The 21,403-nt window shown below is 41.7% G+C and overlaps 1 protein-coding gene across 1 annotated transcript in view; it reads left to right on the top strand.

The window, feature by feature from the left end:
* LOC106588620 (uncharacterized) overlaps positions 1–21,403 on the top strand; it is a 77,476-nt gene that overhangs the window by 34,400 nt on the left and 21,673 nt on the right. Inside the window, exons 12-24 of the mRNA XM_014177785.3 lie at positions 367–405; positions 5,762–5,815; positions 6,018–6,071; positions 6,178–6,231; positions 9,023–9,076; positions 9,207–9,251; positions 11,048–11,101; positions 11,225–11,278; positions 11,956–11,991; positions 12,184–12,213; positions 12,392–12,445; positions 12,610–12,663; positions 20,046–20,099. Of these exons, the coding sequence (XP_014033260.1) occupies positions 367–405; positions 5,762–5,815; positions 6,018–6,071; positions 6,178–6,231; positions 9,023–9,076; positions 9,207–9,251; positions 11,048–11,101; positions 11,225–11,278; positions 11,956–11,991; positions 12,184–12,213; positions 12,392–12,445; positions 12,610–12,663; positions 20,046–20,099 (636 nt within the window). The remainder of the gene's footprint in view (positions 1–366; positions 406–5,761; positions 5,816–6,017; positions 6,072–6,177; positions 6,232–9,022; positions 9,077–9,206; positions 9,252–11,047; positions 11,102–11,224; positions 11,279–11,955; positions 11,992–12,183; positions 12,214–12,391; positions 12,446–12,609; positions 12,664–20,045; positions 20,100–21,403) is intronic.

Here is a 21,403-nt window from a genome sequence, read left to right as displayed (position 1 = left end):
TTAAACGTTGAATACGCTACAATTTGCATTTCCTGCTGAGCTGGAAAATTTTCTAACAACAGAATATCGAATTAAGATAACAGATCTGTTTTGGCCTCACATTTTAAGGATAAGCACTTGATAGTAAACATAGTAAACTGTCATAGTAGCACATAACTTGTTTACCTGATATTAGATTTTTTTATTATTATATTGTGTGTAGTATATGATTAAAACGTTCCTGCTAGATGATGTGTTAATCTACATAGATATTAGACTTAGAGGTTTCTGTTATCCTAAGTGGCATGCACCTCTTTTATCTTTTCTGCTGTCTTTTCTTTCTCCAGCCTCGATAATAATTGATCCATGTTGATTGATTATTTGCAGGGCAAAGTAATATCTGTCAAGGGAGACAGAGGTGAGAAGGTAAGGTCATGGTTTTGACAGTCAAACTCCTCACATGTCGTAATAATAATAACAATATCAACGCAAGGGCATCATCATATCCTAACCCTCTACAACCAAAGATGTCTGTCTCATTGGATCTATCACACACATTTAACAAAGACAGAATTACATCTAAAGTGCAGTAGCAGTGTAGAAAAGCAATAATTTTTTTTAGGAATACCATACCATTCTTTAGGAGTAGGAAAATGGTCCTACATGTCATAGTGAGAATTACAGGACTGTTGGCCACAGAGGAAGTGTAGCTCAGAGGACAAGCCCACGCAGACGCCCACCCGCTCCGTTAGAAACACACACTTTGGGTCTGTTAAACACACGTGCATGCACACACACACACACACACACACACACACACACACACACACACACACACACACACACACACACACACACACACACACACACACACACACAGGGTCGGCCCTACGTGGCATTGCCAGCTGGGAGCTACAGGGTATAATTTCCCCCTCAGGCCAGACCAGGCCAGGCATGTAGCATACAGCCAGTCCAGACCATACTAAATCTGGGTTGAAATAAGATTTGTGTCCTTTTTGATGCTTTTGCTGTGCTTGAATGAGCTTGACCTGGTGGGTAGTTCCAAACCATCTGACACTCCAGGCAGGGCTCAATCAAGTGCTCAAAGTATTTGAAATATTTGAAATACTATGTGAACCCAGGTCTAGTCCCAAGGAGGATACTTAAGATGGCCACAGTGTAGGCTGGAAAGCAAGGCCACACTTCTCGCATCTCTGGTTGAAATGCACTTAAAGTTATGTTATGGTTTTGACAGCTGCACCTGTAGCGAGTGTGCTGTAATTTCAACATGTATGCAATATGTAGGCAGTGTAACTTCCTGCTTTGATATCCACAGTGTTAGGACTTGGAAATATTAGGTTCCGACACCAAGATCAGGTTAACAGTCTCAACGTCATAGAATCACATTCCTGCCATGGACTCACCACACAAGCAGCCGACCCCTTAGCTAAAAAAATATGCATGCCTGAATCCTGGAAATGTATTTATTTGCAGACATGGCGTGGTGGTGGAATTTCCAGGGCGAGTTGGAGAAGAACATCCGCCTAATGCCTGAGAAGTTTACTGATAAAACTGCATGAAGCTACAAACACATGGTGTTTTCTGCTTCTGAACTATTTATTAATCTATCTCTGTCTGCTAAACCCATAGAAATATCATGACTATTCTATTTCATTCTATTTCTGGAAAATCCATGTTTCTACCCTAGGGTTTTTGCAATTCCGTTTGTGTCAACTTTTTAAGCAGACTGCAAAACTTAGTACACCCACAGGTTGGGTCAGAATGGACATGCTGGCACAGTGACTGTAAGGGCTAAAAGTGAATTCATCACTTTTCATGCTCTGATTGCTACTATAGAAAATACACTGACTATACAAAACATGCTCTTTCCATGACATAGCCTAACCAGGTGAATCCAGGTGAAAGCTATAATCCCTTATTGATGTCACTCATTAAATCCACTTCAATCAGTGTAGATGAAAGGGAGGAGCAGTGGTGGAAAAAGTACCCAATTGTCGTTCTTGAGTAAAAGTAACCTTAATAGAAAATAGAAAAGTAAAAGTGAAAGTCACCCAGTAAAATACTGATTTAGTAAACGTTTAAAAGCATTTGGTTTTAAATATACGGAAGTATCAAAAGTGAAAGTAAAAATAATTTCACATTTCTTATATTAAGCAAACCAGACGGCACAATTTTCTTTTTTTAATTTGCGGATAGCCAGGGGCACACTCTAACACTCAGACATAATTTACAAATGAAGCATTTGTAAAGTAGGGATGACCAGTAGGGATGACCAGGGATGTTCTCTTGATAAGTGTGGGAATTGGACCATTTTCCTGTCCTGCTAAGCATTCAAAATGTAACGAGTACTTTTGGGTGTCAGGGAGAATTTATGGAGTAAAAAGTACATTATTTTCTTTAGGAATGTAGCTCAGTGTTTGAGATCAATTGACACCCTTTACCATGGCACTTTGAGATTTATTTTAAATTGCAAAACCCTTACGCACCACAGCACTTTGTATACCAGGGTTGGCTGGCCTTCTCTAGTCACTCGTAGGCTCAGTCACTGGTATACTTTTATTTACAAAGCCATTTTGTGTTTACTACCTTTTTATTTGGGCATTTTTATTGTTCAGAAATGTGGTGGGTCGTCTCTTCGTTCGCTGGACTTTATCTTGCTAACTGTTCCAAATGTCCGAACTGAATTTGGTAAAAGGACTTTTATGTACTCTGCGCCATCGGCTTGGAACGCCTTACAAAATACTTTTAAACTGGAAGAACTTCTCCCGATTGGTATTTTTAAATCACTGATGAATGATCTTGAGACTGATTCCCTGACATGTCAATGTTTTTAATTTGCTGTTTTTGATTTTGTTATATTCTTTGTTATTAATTCTATGGTTCTTACTAGAGTACTTGTAGTTTTTCATGTTGTTTGTCTAATTTTTGTAATGACTTGGCGCTGCCTATCTTGGCCAGGACGCTCTTGAAAAAGAGATTTTAAATCTCAATGAGCCTTTCCTGGTTAAATAAAGGTTAAATATATATATTTTTTTTTAAGTAAAGTAAAAGTTGTCAAAATCTAAGTAGTTAAGTACCCCAAAAAATTACTTAAGTAGTACATTCAAGTATTTTTACTTACAGTAAGTACTTTCCACCACTGGGGAGGAGACATGCTAAAGAAGGATGTTTAAGCCTTGAGACAATTGAGACATGGATTGTGTATGTGTGCCATTCAGAGGGTGAATGGGCAAGACAAAATATTTAAGTGCCTTTAAAACCTGTTGGGGCTACAGGTTAGCAATGAACCCCGAGTCGGGATTGCTAACAAGGCTGGAAATTCAAAACATCAAAAATCTAATAATTTCAATTTCTCAAACAATCAACTATTTTACACAATTTAAAAGATAAACATCTCCTTAATCTAACCACATTGTTCGATTTTCAAAGAGGCTTTACGGCAAAAGCATAAAGTTAGATTATGTTAGGACAGTACATAGCCACAAAAGTACAAACATCCATTTTCAATTCAAGGTCAGGCGTCACCAAAAGCAGAAACCAGCTAGAATTATGCACTAACCTTTGTCAATCTCCATCAGATGACACTCCTAGGACATTATGTTATACAATACATGCATTTTTTGTTCCATCAAGTTCATATTTATATCCAAAAACAGCATTTTACAGTAGCGTGAAATTCAGATTTTTTTCTTCTCTGAAATGCTTCCGGTGAACATAACAAAATTACTATTCGAAAACATTGGTAAATTATAATATTGTCATTCAAAGAATAATATATTATCATCTCGTAATTGCTACCGAATGGCCAGATCTCAAAATAACTTTACTGGGAAATCACATTTTGCAATAAACGGGGTGCTATGCTAAGAACAATAAGCTATGCTATACAGTTAGCATCATCTAATATCGATAATAACATTGTAAATATCCCCTTACCTTTGATTATCTCCATCAGAAGGCACTGCCAGGAATCCCAGGTCCGGAACAAATGTGGTTTCTTTTGACAAAGTTCATAATTTATGTCCAAATAACACCAAGTAGTTAGCGTTCATTATGCTCCCACAAAACGTGGTGGGGGGGTTGTAAAATCACGCCGAAAAGCTAAAAAAACCTAGTAAATAATCTATTTACGTTCGTTCAAACATGTCAAACTTTGTTTAGCATTAATCTTTTGGTCCTTTTTAACGTTAAACATCAGTAATATTTTCACACAACCTATCCTATGTCTTGATAAACAATTAATGACAAACTCACGCTTCTCAGATTTATGCGCAGGCGCAAAAAAATGAAATGACGACATGTCAACTTCCTTGCATTATAATTTGCTCTCTGTTTATCATAGACGCTTCAAACAACTTTATAAAGATCGTTGACATCTAGTGGAAGCCGTAGGTGTTGCGAAATGAATCCTTTCTCACTATGGTATCTATAAAACAATGACACTAAATAGTACAGTCACAAAATTCAAATTTTTTTTTGCCTGCAATATGAGTTTTGTTATACTTACAGACACCATTCAAACTGTTTTAGAAAATTCAGAGTGTTTTCTATCCGAATGTGTTAATAATATGCATATCCTAGCTTCTGAGTTGGTGTAGGAGGCAGTTAAAAATGGGCACATATTTTTTTCAAAATTTCTCAATACTGCCCCCGAGCCCCAACACAAGGTATGGTAGTAGGTGCCAGGCATACCGGTTTGTGTCAAGACCTGCAACGCTGCTGGATTTTTCACGCTCAGCAGTTTCCCATGTGTATCAAGAATGGTCCACCACCCAAAGGACAACTAACCAACTTGATAATTTGACACAACTGTGGGAAGCATTGGAGTCAACACAGGCCAGCGTCCCTGTGGAATGCTTTTGACACCATGTAGAGTCCATTCCCAGATGAATTCAGGCTGTTCTGAGGGCAAAACGGGGTGCAACTCAATATTAGGAAGGTGTTCCTAATGTTTGGTATACTCAACAGACTAGACTAGACAATCGTACAAAAGCAATTTAAAGTATTTTGTGTATAATGTATTTTCATTATAGGCGGTTGTATGAAGACATTTTGTTGCAATGTTTCTCTCTTTTGATGAAGAATGCGTCAAAGTGGTACAAGCTCTGAGAGTAATGAAAGGGTACATTGGTTTATGAAGTAAAGTCACGGTAAAGTCTTTCTGGTGGTTGAAGGCTTATTGGCACTATGTAATTAAACACTCATGTTTTTTTTGGTTTCTTCTAATTCTTTGGAGGGATTCCTTGGCACAATGAAGACATCAGAGCACAAACCAAAACTAGGATGTTGAAAGGCTATACAACATTTTTAAAGACACTTTTCATTGAGATTGAGGTTGGGGTTGGGTTGGCTATGTGTGAGTGAGGTTGAGTTAGTGTTGAGTTTGCCTGTGTGTATGAACTGACCTCTGCGTGGAGAACACTGCGGGTCTTCGAGAACCGGACCGGACCGCTGTTAACATAGTTTGGCCCCCAACGCCATTGCTCAAAAGTTGAATCTGTTCTATCTGTTTGCCCTTGCTTGTTTACGTACAGTGTGTGCATTCTTTATGTGAATAACTCTCTGTTTTGTCCCGAAGTCTGTTTTTATGTGTTTATTGTGTACTACATGTTCTAACAGTAATCTACTAATCCCTGTTCAGGAAATGAACCCGACCATGTTGTCTCACTGCACCTCGTCGCTGTCTGCATCTGTTGTTACACTATTACGCCTACGCATCACCGGTGTCAAGCCACTCTAACCTCCTCTCCTCTCTCTACAGGGGGATCCCGGTAGCCAGGGGACATCCGGTGACAAAGGATCCAATGGGGAGAAGGTGAGATGATCCTAAAGAGTTGTGATACGGATGCTTTTCCCCTGTTCTGTATCTGTACCTCTCATGACATGTCTGTCACAGAGGTGCGTCATTAAATGGTGAGGCTTGACATATAGTATCTGTTCTGCTGCTTGTCTGCAAGCGGACTTTACATTTGGACACGTACAATTTTTAGATGATTTTGTTTAAAATCCACTTCCAGGGAACCAGTGGAGAGGCAGGTCTTGCTGGGAAAGATGGATCTAAAGGAGAAAAAGTATGAGACAACAACCTTACAATAAGATTTTAGTACAATAAGTTACTGTTATTATGATGTAAACATTTCTGATTAACTTCTGGATCTTTCTGCTTTATTGTAACAGGGTGAATCAGGGCTGACAGGCGATCAGGGATTACCTGGACCTCTGGGACCAAAGGTGGGTGATCGTTCTAGTTCTTTGTTGATTCCATATATGTCTCGGACAGTATACAATAGCCAATGTACTCTCATGACTACATGCAGTCTGCTCTTTGCAAACCCTTGTCTTGTGTTTTGGATGTAAGTTAGTTTAAAGTTAAGAGTTTTATTTGGTTTTGTCTACTCTGATATCAAAGACAGCCTTGTTCTTTGTGTTCTGTGTCTTGGTGGGCGTTTGACATTTGATAGACAATTACCTCTATGCTTGCTATTGATTTACTGTGACTTGGTTGGCTGACTTCCCTTGTCTGAGGCAGCTGGAGAGGGAGGGAGAGAAGGGCAAGAGAAAGCAAGAGGGAAAGTGGGGGAAGAGAGAGAGGAAAGAGAGGGAGGGGAAGAGGGGGGGAGAGAGAGTGGTTAGGTTTGGCCAATGTGCTGTGTGACCACTTAGTCCCAGACTCCCAGCCAAAAAGAAGGTCTCAGCTCAGACTAGTGGGGACAAGAGCCCCCTGTTGACAGAACTTTGGAAAGTTAATGTTTTTTAGACTGTACACCAGGGAAATGAGTCAATTATATCAAACAAAATCCTGAACATAGCATGTCCTTGTAACTGAATTCCTTGATGATACTAATACTTTTGTATTGTGGTTAGTTTACTCATTACCTAGAGTACCAGTCAAAAGTTTGGACACACCTACTTTTTCTTTATTTTTACTATTTTCTACATTGTAGAATAATAGAGAAGACATCAAAACTATGAAATAACCCATATTGAATCATGTAGGAAGCAAAAAAGTGTTAAACAAATCAAAATATATTTGAGATTCTTCAAAGTAGCCACCCTTTGCCTTTTTTAATTTGCACATTTATTTAACTAGGCAAGTCAGTTAAGAACAATTATTATTATTTACAATGACCAAACCTGGACCAATTGTGCACTGCCCTATTGGACTTCTAATCACGGCCAGATGTGATACAGCCTGGATTCAACCCAGGGACTGTAGTGATGCCTCTTGCACTGAGATGCAGAGCATCAGAACCCTGCGCAACACGGGAGTCCTTGATGACAAGCTTTGCACACTCTTGGCATTCTCTCAACCAGCTTCACATGGAATTCTTTTCCAACAGTCTTCAAGGAGTTCCCACATATGCTGAGCACTTGTTGGCTGCTTTTCCTTTACTCTGCGGTCCAACTCTTCCCAAACCATCTCAGTTGGGTTGAGGTCGGGTGATTGTGGAGGTCAGGTCATCTGATGCAGCACTCCATCACTCTCCTTCTTGGTCAAATAGCCCTTACACAGCCTGGAGGTGTGGTGGGTCATTGTCCTGTTGAAAAACAAATGATAGTCCCACTAAGTGCAAACCTGATGGGATGGCGTATCGCTGCAGAATGCTGTGGAAGACATGCTGATTAATTGTTCCTTGAATTCTAAATAAATCACTTACAGTGTCACCAGCAAAGCACCAACACACCTCCTCCTCCATGCTTCACAGTGGGAACCACACATGCGGAGATCATCCGTTCACCTACTCTGCGTCTCACAGAGACATGCTGGTTGGAACCAAAAATCTCAAATTTGGATTCATCAGACCAAAGGACAGATTTCCACCGGTCTAATGTCCATTGCTCATGCTTCTTGGCCCAAGCAAATCTCTTCTTCTTATTAGTGTCCTTTAGTAGTGGCTGCTTTGCAGCAATTCAACGATGAAGGCCTGATTCACGCAGTCTCCTCTGAACAGTTGATGTGTCTGTTACTTGAACTGTGAAGCATTTCATTGGGCTGCAATTTCTGAGGATGGTAATTCTAATGAACGTATTCTCTGCAGCAGAGGTAACTCTGGGTCTTCCTTTCCTGTGGTGGTCCTCATGAGAGCCAGTTTCATCATAGCACTTGACTCCACTTGAAAAATGTTCAATGTTCTTGAAATTTTACGCATTGACTGACCTTCATGTCTTAAAGTATTGATGAACTGTCTATCTCTCTTTGCTTATTTGAGCTGTTCTTGCCATAATATGGACTTGGACTATTACCAAATTGGGCTATCTTCTGTTATACCAACCCTACAGTACCTTGTCACAAAACAACTGATTGGCTCAAACACATTAAGAAGGAAAGAAATTACACTAATTACCTTTTAACAAGGCACAGATGTTAATTGAAATGCATTCCAGGTGACTACCTCATGAAGCTGGTTGAGAGAATGCCAAGAGTGTGCAAAGCTGTCAACAAGGCAAAGGGTATTTACTTTGAAGAATCTCAAATATAAAATATATTTTGATTTTTTTAGCACTTTTTTGGTTACTACATGATTCCATATGTGTTATTTCATAGTTTTGATGTCTTCACTATTATTCTACAAAACTGTCCAATGAGTAGGTGTGTCCAAACTTTTGACTGTTACTGTACTTCCTAACTAAACCCATTGCTCCTCAGGGAGCCTAGCATAGGCCATTGGTGGCTTTCCATTGCACTTTGACTCTCCCACATTTGGCTCAGTTAGACCAGTGGTCAGGGGTCAGGGTTCCCCAAGAGGGTCACAATGCTAACGGTGTTGTTGCTGTTCTGGGTGTTAACTGGCCTCTACAGAATCCATATACCTCCAAGTTATCTTATCAAGTTAGACACAGCAAAATATTTTTTTTTTACCCATTTTAATCTCTTGCCCCTCATATGACCTTATGGGCAATATTACTGCTCAACTTGAAATTATTGGGTAATAACAATGCATCAGTAGTATCTGTATGTTACTGGTCTTTACTCTGAATCTGTTGTCCGTCAATATAATGTCTGGTCCTTTTGTTCCTACAGGGAATTCAAGGAGACTCAGGACTTCCTGGTTCATCTGGACCCAAAGGTGTCGTTGTGAGTAGAAGTTACAGTAAAAAATAGTACATATATAAGCCAAATAAATGAATGCTTTTGTCTCAGACAAACCTATGTTTTCTAAAAGAATCTTTGGATTTGACTGTATGTCTGTGTTGTACTATGTTAGGGTGAAAACGGTTTGAAAGGAGATAAAGGATCTGCAGGATTAAGGGTAAGTATTATTACGTGTCCTATAATTGATTCAAATGATCATCAAGTGTCATAGGTCATCACAAGCATGACTGGTTAAAGAAATCAAATATAACTGCATGTACAGAGTTGAGAATAAAAAGCTCCAGCAGGTTTGGTTAACTTTAAAAATAGCAGGCACACCTAGCTGGAATGTGCAAATGGGGGTATACCAATTCCCTGTTGGTATACTAATTCCATGTGGGTATACCAATTCCTTGTAGGCATACCAATTTAAATAAAGGTATTTAAATGTTTAACAATTGACAGAATTGTTTCCTATTTAAGGGTTAAGTCCATCGTTTCTGAGAAGGAATATAGACCTCCATCTCAGAAGGGAGTAATGGTGCAGACAGATGTGAACTGGCTTCCCTGATGCACTCTCCACACTTCCTGTCCTGGGCTTGAGGGGGCGGATCCTAATACACTCATTCAAGGATAGCTGCCCACAGTACTGTGTGTCAATACCTCCTTTAAGGGTTCCTGAAATATAGACTTTCACTGCTGCGGGTGGCCATTGACTAGGATGTAACACACTAGTCAATCCCTCAGAGTGATTGTGGCCTATGATTATACTGAAGTAGCACCCAAAATGGAGTAGTCTATATGATTCCTGGCCTACTGGGCTTCACACAGTATGTCAAGTGGGTCGTTGAGGACTATGATTGTTATTAGGCTTTTGAGATAGACTGTCCTCGGCGTTGGGTGATGATGTGAGATGGTAGAATTTAGATGTGCTGGTAAGTGTCATAGAGAGAGAATGGGGTTAAAGGAGAAGGGTTTTAGACAGCGAGAGTAGAAGATTATTTACATGATGGGTTGTGTGAAATGAACTCATAACCCATGTATACCTGTACCGCATCCATTGGTCGTTGACATACTGTACGTCTCTGTCAGCACATAAAGTTAAGTATAATAAACTGTGTACAGTACGTCTATATATTTAGCACGTGGCTTTCCCCACCAACCCTGACCCAAAGCCATGTAGCAGCTTTGAAAAACATACCAGCATGAAGCAGGTTCTGACAGCTTAACAGTGGGGTCCTGTAGGAATACGATGATGATGATGGTGGTTATGTTTTCTGTGTTTCTGAGCTGTCATGTTAAAGCCATCAGTCAGCCAGTCATTCTGTTTTCGGAGAGAATAGACGTCGGGAGAAGCGTTTACTTCTCTGGAGGTGACTGAGGAACTGGTGGTTCAGAACAGGAAGCGGTGGTCCAGAATAGAAAGTGGTGGTTAGGAGAGGATTCTGACGGTCAGCTGGGGGTCAGGGGTATCCATGTTGTTGGCAGATGGAACCGTCACAAAGCCTGACAGACATGTGAGACATGTGTAATGTGTTCAGCACTAGCTACCTGCTGGTATTGACAATTAAAAATATATATATATATTTAACTAGGTAAGTCAGTTAAGAACAAATTCTTATTTTACAATGACGGCCTACCCCGGCCAAATCCTCCCATAACCCGGACGACGCTGGGCCAATTGTGTGCCGCTCTATGGGACTCCCAATCACGGCTAGTTGTGATACAGCTTGGGATCAAACCAGGGTCTGTAGTGACGCCTCTAGCACTGAGATGCAGTGCCTTAGACCACTGCGCCACTCAGGAGCCCTGATGTTCTTTTGAAACAAAAAGGCCTTGGATAGAATGCAGTACAGCTGGGAAGCTGTGGCAAGGTTATTGTTAGTCATAACAGGCTACTTTTGAATCTCATTTCTTACGTACCTAGAAGACCCTTTCTATTTTCCATTGAACACTGTTCCTTGATCCTCACAGGGTGACAAAGGTATTGATGGATTCCCTGGAAAACCTGGTGTTCCTGGAAAAGATGTGAGTTATTGTTTTCTGATAATGTTTTGCGGGTGCATACCGATGTTCACATGAGAGAAAGTTCCTTTCGCTGGTAGTCTACTTCTCATTTCTGAAAGCTGTTTGTTTCGATTTACTGTCTAGGGTTTGGGAGGACTGATTGGCGCACCTGGAGCCGCTGGAGTGAAAGGGGAAAAGGTATGGTCTTCTCTCTATCAAACACCGTAATACAACACATGATCATGAACAATACAACATATGAATTGGAGTAAAACTTTCCTCAAAGAACACTCAAGAAAACATATCAAACATGAGGTGATGTGCTATACATCATTTTAGGATTGATAAGCCGACACTCTTATCCAGAGTGACTCACAATCAGTGCATTAGCAGGTAAAACAACCACATAATATCAGAATCGTTGCAGGTAAATCTTTCAAAAAAGAGACGTTTTATCTGCAAAAGCCGTAGTCAGACTGAACTGTTAAGTTACTGTCTGTGTTTCAGACATTCCTCTGTTTTCCCTCTTTTTAACCATCGAAGCCAGCCCACTCATCTATCTGTCTTGATAACACTTTTCTCTTGTCTGACTATAATTACCACACACAGACACAGACACAGACACAGACACACACAGTCTTGTACAGCTAACTTGTGGGGACACACAATTCCACACACGCACACGCACACCTCAAGCCCTGTATGAAAAGTTAAACTTAACTTAACACTGCATCCCGGAAACGACTATTTCCCTTGTCTGAAATGATTAACGTCTCTGTGTCATCTGAAATATTACCCCATAAACCACACAGATGATTTAAAGAGACAACTTTTCGAAAGTGTTTAATTTCCTTCGTGGTTTCCCTGTCTTGCAGGGAGAGACGGGCCCTGCTGGAATGCCTGGGGATATGGTGAGTTCCTAAACATAGTATGCCCTATAGTTTAATGTCAGGTACTGTGTACTCCACTAGCATGGATGCCAAGTGCCAACCTGATACAAAAACATAGACTGATAGTAAAAAAACACATTTAAAATTTGATGTAGATTACTGTTTGTTAGTCCTGTTGAAAAGTGCTTTAAACCACACCTTTATTTTTGGCAGGTTCAAAGAGAGGGCTTGAAAGGAGAGGCTGTGAGTACATGGATATAATCATTTTATTTTCATATTTTTCTGTTCAGTATTTTGAGCATGGGTCTGTATCTTTAACACTATTGCCGTTCCTATGACGTACAGTATATTGTTACTAAGTGACGACTGTCTCTCCTGGACTCTGACTCTGTTATGTCTTTCTGTCTGTTCTATGTTCCAGGGACCGCCAGGACCTCGTGGCCCTCCAGGACCTAATGGTCCCCCAGGACCCCCTGTAAGGAACCTCAATTTATTACTTCCTCTGTAGACCCCATCTTCATATTTGACCATTTTACATGTCTCTGTATAGATAACAGGTACATGCAAAAAGGCCCACTAGCTCTGTAGTTTTACCAGTCTGAGCTGAAGTAGAAAAATGACAAGCGCTTTTCCCCCCAGGGTGCAACTGGTCAACTTGGTTTACCTGGTGAACCTGGAGAGTTTGGCCAAAGGGTAAGAGTCTAATATTTGTTAAAGGATTTACAGTACATGCCTTTGATTACAGTAGTATTGTAGGCCTGAATTTGACTTCACTGGTACTTTAGTCATAAGATGTTTAGGAGTGGCACAAACAGTAGGTTTCTTCCCATACTCTCAAAACCACAGTTAACTTTTTCTGTATGGCACTCAAAGGTTTATTTTTTTTTCTTGGTACCAAAGCACTGTAGTCATAGTGACTGGATGTTGACGGTACACAGTCATCTGTATTACAGCAGTACAAAGCCTTTGGACTGCTGTTGGATTCCTCTCTCTGTTTTCTATAGGGACAGTTTAGGAAGTCAACTGTCTCATGGAAACAGGGATGAGCTGTTGGACTGCTGTTGGATTCCTCCCCTTGTTTTCTACAGGGACAGTTTAGGAAGTCAACTGTATCACGGAAACAGGGATGGTGTAAAAGATTTAAGAACCATAACATCCATGTTGATATCCTAACAATAAATAAAGTTATATTCTAGGCAAGCAAATCCCCATGATAACATTAAACCATCATTTTCTGTATTGCCGTTGTCGATTTGGTCTTTTTTGCACATATCTCTGCATATATCTAATGGGTTCATGAGCAGCTGGCTACTCTCTTGCCTCCTGTTGTGGTGGAACTGCCTACAGTGCATTCGGAAAGTATTCAGACCCCTTGACTTTTTCCACATTCTGTTACGTTACTATCACGTTTGAAGGTAAGACCCAGGGGCAGACAATGTCGAAGTAACAAAAGTTTATTAATTCGAACACAGGCAGGCAAAGGTACAGGATGGCAGACAGGCTCAGGGCAGGCAGAGGCCGGTAATCCAGAGTAGTGGGGCAAAGGTACAGGACGACAGGCAGGCTCAGGGCAGAAAACATTAATTTAGACAAGACAGGAGCAAGTGGAAAAACACTGGTAGGTTTGAGGAACAAAACCAACTGGAAACAGACAAACAGGGAACACAGTTATAAATACACAGGGGATAATGGGGAAGATGGGCGATACCTGGAGGAGGGTGGAGACAATCACAAAGACAGGTGAAACAGATCAGCGTGTGACAGTTACAACGATATTCTAAAATTGAATCAATTTACACACAATACACCATAACGACAAAGGAAAGACTGTTTTTTAGAAATGTTAGTAGATTTACTACAAATAAAAAACGAAAATATCACATTTACATAAGTATTTCTGATCCTTTACTCAGTACTTTGTTGAAGCACCTTGTGCAGCGATTACAGCCCTGAGTCTTCTTGGGTATGACACTACTAGCTTGGCACACCTGTATTTGGGGAGTTTCTCCCATTCTTCTACGCCGATCCTCTCTCGCTGCCCAGCTATTTTCAGGTCTCTCCAGAGATGCTCGTTCGGGTTCAAGTCCAGGCTCTGGCTGGGCCACTCAAGGACATTCAGAGACTTGTCCTGAAGTCACTCCTGCATTGTCTTGGCTGTATACTTAGGGTTGTTGTCCTGTTGGAAGGTGAAACTTTGACCCAGTCTGAGGTCCTGAGCACTCTGGAGCAGGTTTTCATCAAGGATCTCTTTGTACTTTGCTCCGTTCATCTTTCCCTCGATCCTGACTGGTCTCCCAGTCCCTGCTGCTGAAAAACATCCCCACAACATGTTGCCACCACCATTCTTCACCGTATGGATGGTGCAAGATTTCCTCCAGACGTGACGCGTGGCATTCAGGCCAAAGAGTTCAATCATGGTTTCATCAGACCAGAGAATCTTGTTTTTCATGGTCTGAGAGTCTTTAGGTGCCTTTTGGCAAACTCCAAGATGGCTGTCATGTGCCTTTTACTGAGGAGTGGCCACACTACCATAAAGGCCTGATTGGTGGAGTGTTGCTGTAACGGGGTGAGTGACTGGTTGCCGGGAAGTCAGGCGCAGGAGAGCAGAGATGGGTGATAACAGGAGAACTTTAATATACACCCTGGCCCAAAGGCACGGGCGAGGCAGCACAAAGCACAACCACGGTAACATGAACCGGATTAAACAAAACAAACAAACCTAGGTATGAAACAAACCTTGCGCTAGCCAGCCTGTAGCGTAACACCCTACACAAAGAACAATTCCACACACAGACATGGGGGAAACAGAGGGTAATATACATTTAGTCTGATGAGGGAATGTGAACCAGGTGTGTGGGAAAACAAGACAAAACTAATGGAAAATTAAAGGTGGAGCGGCGATGGCTAGAAGACCGGTGACGTCGACCGCCGAACACCGCCCGAACAAGGAGAGGGACCGACTTCGGCGGAAGTCGTGACAGTTGCAGAGATGGTTGTCCTTCTGGAAGGTTCTCCCATCTCCATAGAGGAACTCTGGAGCTCTGTCAGAGTGACCATCAGGTTCTTGGCCAGCTCTAGGAAGAGTCTTGGTGGTTCCAAACTTCTTCCATTTAAGAATGATGGAGGCCACTGTGTTCTTGGGGACCTTCAATGCTGCAGACATTTTTTTGGTAGCCTTCCCCAGATCTGTGCCTCGACACAATCCTGTCTCGGAGATCTACTGACAATTTCTTTGACCTCATGGCTTGGTTTTTGCTCTGACATGCATTGTCAACTGTGGGATCTTATATAGACAGGTGTGTGCCTTTCCAAACCATGTCCAATCAATTGAATTTACCACAGGTGGACTCCAATCAAGTTGTAGAAACATCTGAAGGATGATCAACGGAAACAGGATGCACGTGATCTCAATTTCAAGTCTCATAGGAAAGGGTCTGACTACTTATGTAAATAAGGTATTGTAATGACCTGACTAGATCATAAAGGAACAATCGTCCAGACAGAGGATGGAGTTTACGAATTGACGGTTTATTAACCCAACTTTACACAGGCTACTGTTTGGCCGTAGCCCACGCCAAATAAATGAAAGATACCCCACAAGCCAACCGTGACCTTCTCTTGTGAAGCCCAGACGTAAGAGGAAGAACAATGGCTAAACCTGGTCTTAACTTCCAATGCTCCATCCCCCTGCCCAACCCCCCTCCACGCCACTCCGCCAAACACCAGGATGCCCGGCATCAGAACATTCCAGACAATCACGTGATTGGCAGATAGCAGGTTGATTGGCATGTCGGACCCCGCGAACACTGGGTACTGGTAAGTATAACACAACCAACTAATAGCCTAACACATAACACAGGTCGCTAGAGTATTTTTTTATATATATTTTTTTTAAGTTTGCAAACATTATAAAAACCTTTTGCTTTGTCATTATGGGGTATTGTGTGTTGATTGATGAGGGATAAAACATTGTTTAATCCATTTTAGAATAAGGCTGTAACGTAACAAAATGTGGAAAAAGTCAAGGGGTCTGAACACTTTCCGACTGCACTGTATATACTCCTGTACCTTCAATATCTCAAACCTTTCAACAGTCACATTCCCCTTCTGTATTTACATTCTAGTCATTTAGCAGACTATTATCAGAACGACTTACAACGAGTAGTAGATCCACCGCTTCAGACCTGTCAACAGCTCTACCCCAGGAACACCACCAAACAACAGCAGGATGTAACGGAGACAGGAAGCCTTGCTCTGATAGCAGTCACTACCCAGTAAGCTGGGAACAATCCCAGGACATTAGCTAACGTTCCTATTAAGTTCTAGTTAGGGTTTTATCTAACATTACGATGATAACATCCCCCAAAAAATGTAATACTGTTTTTCCAGAAAGTGTTTTAAATGAAATATCCTTGGAATGTTCTCCTAACATTCACTAAAATGTTGTGCACAACATCTGTAACAACCACAGAATATTCCTTTGAGGTTCTTATTAGGTTTCCAGGTAATGTAATAACAAAATGTGTTCTGGGAACGTTCTTCCAACATCAGGCGAATTAGAACTTTTAGGGCAACCTAATGAAGTTTCTGGGAATGTTCACAGAACCAATTTTGGTTTGGTGGGTAATCTGACTGAGCCAGACCTCCTGGAGGGAGCAGTAGGATGTTACCTCAGCTGGAGTTGTTACCCTTTCTATGAGCTTATAATATAAACTACAACGTGAAAGTTACTGTTTACCAGACCTTTAATCATGTCAGCACATGTAACAGCAGTTTACACCAGTTTTTATTCATTTTTCTTCTGCTCCCCAATTTACTTAAACTATATTTATTTATTTATTATCGGGCTTCACCCGAGTACCCCTACTGGCTGGAATGGAACTGTATTAAGCCCCTTACATTTAGATAGAAAACATCTCATTCCATCAACTGTGTACTAACTATGACAAAAGGAGCTCTGTCACTGGGAATACCCTCGCCATAGGACTTTGATGGTTATACAATTAGAAAATTATATGACAGGTTTATCATATGGAAGTGGTGATGACACTGTATTTATTATGGAGAAAGGCATCACTTTACCTCCGTAGTATTTCATTTTTTTCTGTTATTTAGCAGACGCACAAGTTTATTTATTTCACCTTTATTTAACCAGGAAGGCCAGTTGAGAACAAGTTCTCATTTACAACTGCGACCTGGCCAAGATAAAGCAAAGCAGTGCTGTCAGCGATTGCTAGGAGTGGTGGTAGGAGTCAGGCGCAGAGAGCAGAGGTAAGGAAAAAGGTGTTTATTCCCTAAATACGAAAAAACGGTCGACGCCAACACAACCGGCGTGATTAGCAAAGTGCCCAAATACAACGGGTCCACAGTACGCATATAAAACAACACAAGCAGATCGCTAGCACATCCAACAAAAAAAGCACTCTGACGAAAATAATCCCGCACAAACCTGGGCGGGCTAAACAGGCTTAAATAACCATAAATCAAGAGACACAAATAAGGAACAGGTGCAAACAATAAGACATACCAAACGAAAAGGGATCAGCGGCGGCTAGTAGGCCGGCGACGACGACCGCCGAGAGCTGCCCGAGCAGGCAGGGGAGCCACCTTCGGTGGGATTCGTGACAAGTGCGACAAAAACAACAACACAGAGATACACATGGGATAAACAAACGTACAATCAATAACACAAATAGAAAAATCTGTATACAGTGTGTGCAAAATAAATTAAGGAGGTAAGGCAATAAAAAGGCCAATAGTGGCGAAGTAATTATAGTTTAGCAATTAACACTGGAGTGATAGATGAGCAGATGAGGATGTGCAAGTAGAAATACTTGTGTGCAAAAGAGCCAAAAAACAGCAAGAGCGTCATCATTGATATATACAGAGAAAAGAGTCGGCCGAGGACTTGAACCCTGTGGCACCCCCATAGAGACTGCCAGAGGTCCGGACAACAGGCCCTCCGATTTGACACACTGAACTCTGTCTGAGAAGTAGTTGGTGAACCAGGCGAGGCAGTCATTTGAGAAACCAAGGCTGTTGAGTCTGCAGATAAGAATGTGGTGATTGACAGAGTCGGAAGCCTTACAGAAAGCCTTACAGACTTACAGAAGCAATTAGTGCTAAGTGCCTTTGTCAATGACACATAGGTCGATTTTTCACCTAGTCGGCTCGGGGAGTCAAACCAGCAACCTTTTAGTTACTAACCCAACTCTCTTAACTGCTAGGATACCTATCTACGTTGTCCTCCTTACTACCTCTACTGGAGCTTTAAGTCTAACCTGTTCACTGTGGGGTATTCAGACTGGATCCACTGGCCTAGTCCACTCTGTTCTGTTCTGTTCTGAGCAACACATCAGTTAGTTACAGCTTGATCTGTTTTCTCTTTGACCTTTTGGGTTGTTCTGTCGTGGCTTGAAGCACTTAACTGTACCTCCGTGTGCTGTTACTGTTGCTGAGACCTTCACTTTGGTGGGATGGGGGCTGGCCCAGAGCCATTAATAATTTCAATGACAAGGGATATAGTAGTTTCTGGGATGTAGTGTTAAGTGAACCTTTCATACGGTGCTTGAGGTGTGTGTGTGTGTGTGTGTGTGTGTGTGTGTGTGTGTGTGTGTGTGTGTGTGTGTGTGTGTGTGTGTGTGTGTGTGTGTGTGTGTGTGTGTGTGTGTGTGTGTGTGTGTGTGTGTGTGTGTTTATTGAGGATGTGAAGTCACTGAGGGATTTCTGCTGTGATAATGGTGCTGTCATGGCCGACAGGGCCAGTCACATGGTTGATCAGCCGTGTAGTGGACCTTCCCTGGCTCCTCACACGCATCACAGTCCACACCGCAGCCATCATCAGTCAACTGTTTCCCTGACAAGCCTCAAAGAATTGTCCACCGGCCCATACTTTACGTTAACAGTATCAGTCGCAGCAGTAGGGCCGTCTCACGTGAAACGTGACGCAGTATTGTGGCGGATGAATCAGAATTAGTTGGGTAACATAGATAATTAAGATGTTTTATTTGCACAATATGCTTATGTGAGATACTGGTCATTAGAATGTATCCCTTTGGATAATGAATGTTGGCAGTTGCACTTTTCCCTTAGCTGGGGCTCAGTCACTTGGGGCCCAGAGAGGGGAGAGGTCAGGCTTGTCTTTTACATGTCCCTGTGGCTATGCAGAATATCAGAAAGGGAAGAGGACAGGATGGAACATTGTCTTCATATGTGAATGTGTCTTTACCAATTCTTAACCATTTGAAGGGATGGTGTGATTAATGGGGAACCAATTACTTGTCTCCACAATGTCTGTGTGCAAGTCACTCCCTCCTTTGGCATTGGGGGAAGGTGTATGGCAGTGTCTGGAACCATTGTTTGTCCCCTCTGATGTTGCACTTATCCTGGGATAGTGTATGACCTAGAGGCTCACTCCCCTCAGTGAGCTTGTCCAGTAGCGGAGTCAAGAGGGGGTTTACTTGAGATGGGAGTATCTAGAGTTGTGAATTGATTTATGACATTGGTTGAGACAGTGTTTTTGTGCTATACCGTACCAGGAATGGGTTTAGAACCTCATCATAGGGACCAAACTGAGCGATAATTTATAGCAAATGCTATCTGGCTAAGGGATACTCCTTTCTCAATTATAAAGTCCCTTTGTGAACTGTTTCTAAGATCTGTGGTTCGTCATGTAGGTTGAGAGGGGTGTATCTTGGCTATAAAAGATCTTTGTACTTTTGTGCTGTCACTTTTCAATGGTTCATTAGAGATAGCGCATAATTGAAAGTCAAAGGTCTTTTGCAAAGCTCTTGTTATTAAAGATGGAGTTTAGTGTGTGAAGTTTGTAACTCTCTTCATTTGGTAATGCAGAAATTAGCCACCACAGTATCTTAAAGAATCCTGCAGAGGGCAGTATATCACAGTGCATACAATGAGAGTGAGTCGGATTCAAGTACAGGAGTTGCCAAAGCAGTAAAGGTTTTAAAGGGTTGATTTTACTAAGTGAATAAACATGTTTTCCAGCACAGGTTTATTTTCTTCCAACGTTACGTTTTTTGATGTATGATATTTGGTTTTGTGTCTTCCTTTTTCAGGGCAGGAAAGGTGAAAGTGGATTACCTGGTGTTGACGGGCTACCCGGACCACCTGTAAGATACTATTTTATTTCTGTGTGCTATCCATTACAGGCACTCTTTATTGTGTCCTACAGTATCAGATCATTTACAGATACATTTCGTGACAAAAACATCTGTTGGACCATGAGGGCTATGTGTAACAGTATGATTCACTGCATCATAATCAAATCAAAGTTTATTTGTCACGTGCGCCGAATACAACAGACCTTACAGGGAAATGCTTACTTACAGGCTCTAACCAACATTGCAAAAAAGGTATTAGGTGAACAATAGGTAAGTAAAGAAATAAAAACAACAGTAAAAAGACAGTGAGAAATAACAGTAGCGAGGCTATATACATTAGCGAGGCTATAACAGTAGTGAGGCTACATACAGACACCGGTTAGTCAGGATGATTGAGATAGTATGTAGATATGGTTAAAGTGACTATGCATATATGATAAACAGAAAGTAGCAGTAGCGTAAAAGAGGGGTTGGCACCCGTTACGCTACTGCTACTTTCTGGTGGGTGGGACACAATGCAGATAGCCCAGTTAGCCAATGTGCGGGGGCACTGGTTGGTCGGGCCAATTGAGGTAGTATGTGCATGAATGTATAGTTAAAGTGAATGTGCATATATGATAAACAGACAGTAGCAGCAGCGTAAAAGAGGGGTTGGGGGGCACACAATGCAAATAGCCATTTGATTACCTGTCCAGGAGTCCTATGGCTTGGGGGTAAAAAGTGTTGAGAAGCCTTTTTGTCCTAGACTTGGCACTCCGGTACCGCTTGCCATGCGGTAGTATAGAGAACAGTCTATGCCTGTGGTGGCTGCGGTCTTTGACAATTTTTAGGGACTTCCTCTGACACTGCCTGGTGTAGAGGTCCTGGATGGCAGGCAGCTTAGCTCCAGTGATGTACTGGGCCGTACGCACTACCCTCTGTAGTGCCTTGCGGTCGGAGGCCGAGCAATTGCCGTACCAGGCAGTGATGCAAACAGTCAGGATGCTCTCGATGCTGCAGCTGTTGAACGCTGAGCTGTAGTCAATGAATAGCATTCTCACATAGGTGTTCCTTTTGTCCAGGTGGGAAAGGGCAGTGTGGAGTGCAATAGAGATTGCATCATCTGTGGATCTGTTTGAGCGGTATGCAAATTGGAGTGGGTCTAGGGTTACTGGGATAATGGTGTTGATGTGAGTCATTACCAACCTTTCATAAGAACTCTTTTGACACAATGAATGGAGTATGTGTCAGTTATCACAGCTCTTAAACCTTGCTTGGGCTCATTCAATGACATTTCATTCTGGATGTTAACTTCTCACCATGGACTGCGTACC

The sequence above is a fragment of the Salmo salar genome, chromosome 27 (genome assembly GCF_965601325.2).
Source record: "Salmo salar chromosome 27, fSalSal1, whole genome shotgun sequence".
NCBI lineage: Eukaryota > Metazoa > Chordata > Actinopteri > Salmoniformes > Salmonidae > Salmo > Salmo salar.
This window is presented reverse-complemented; position numbering and strand designations above follow the sequence as displayed.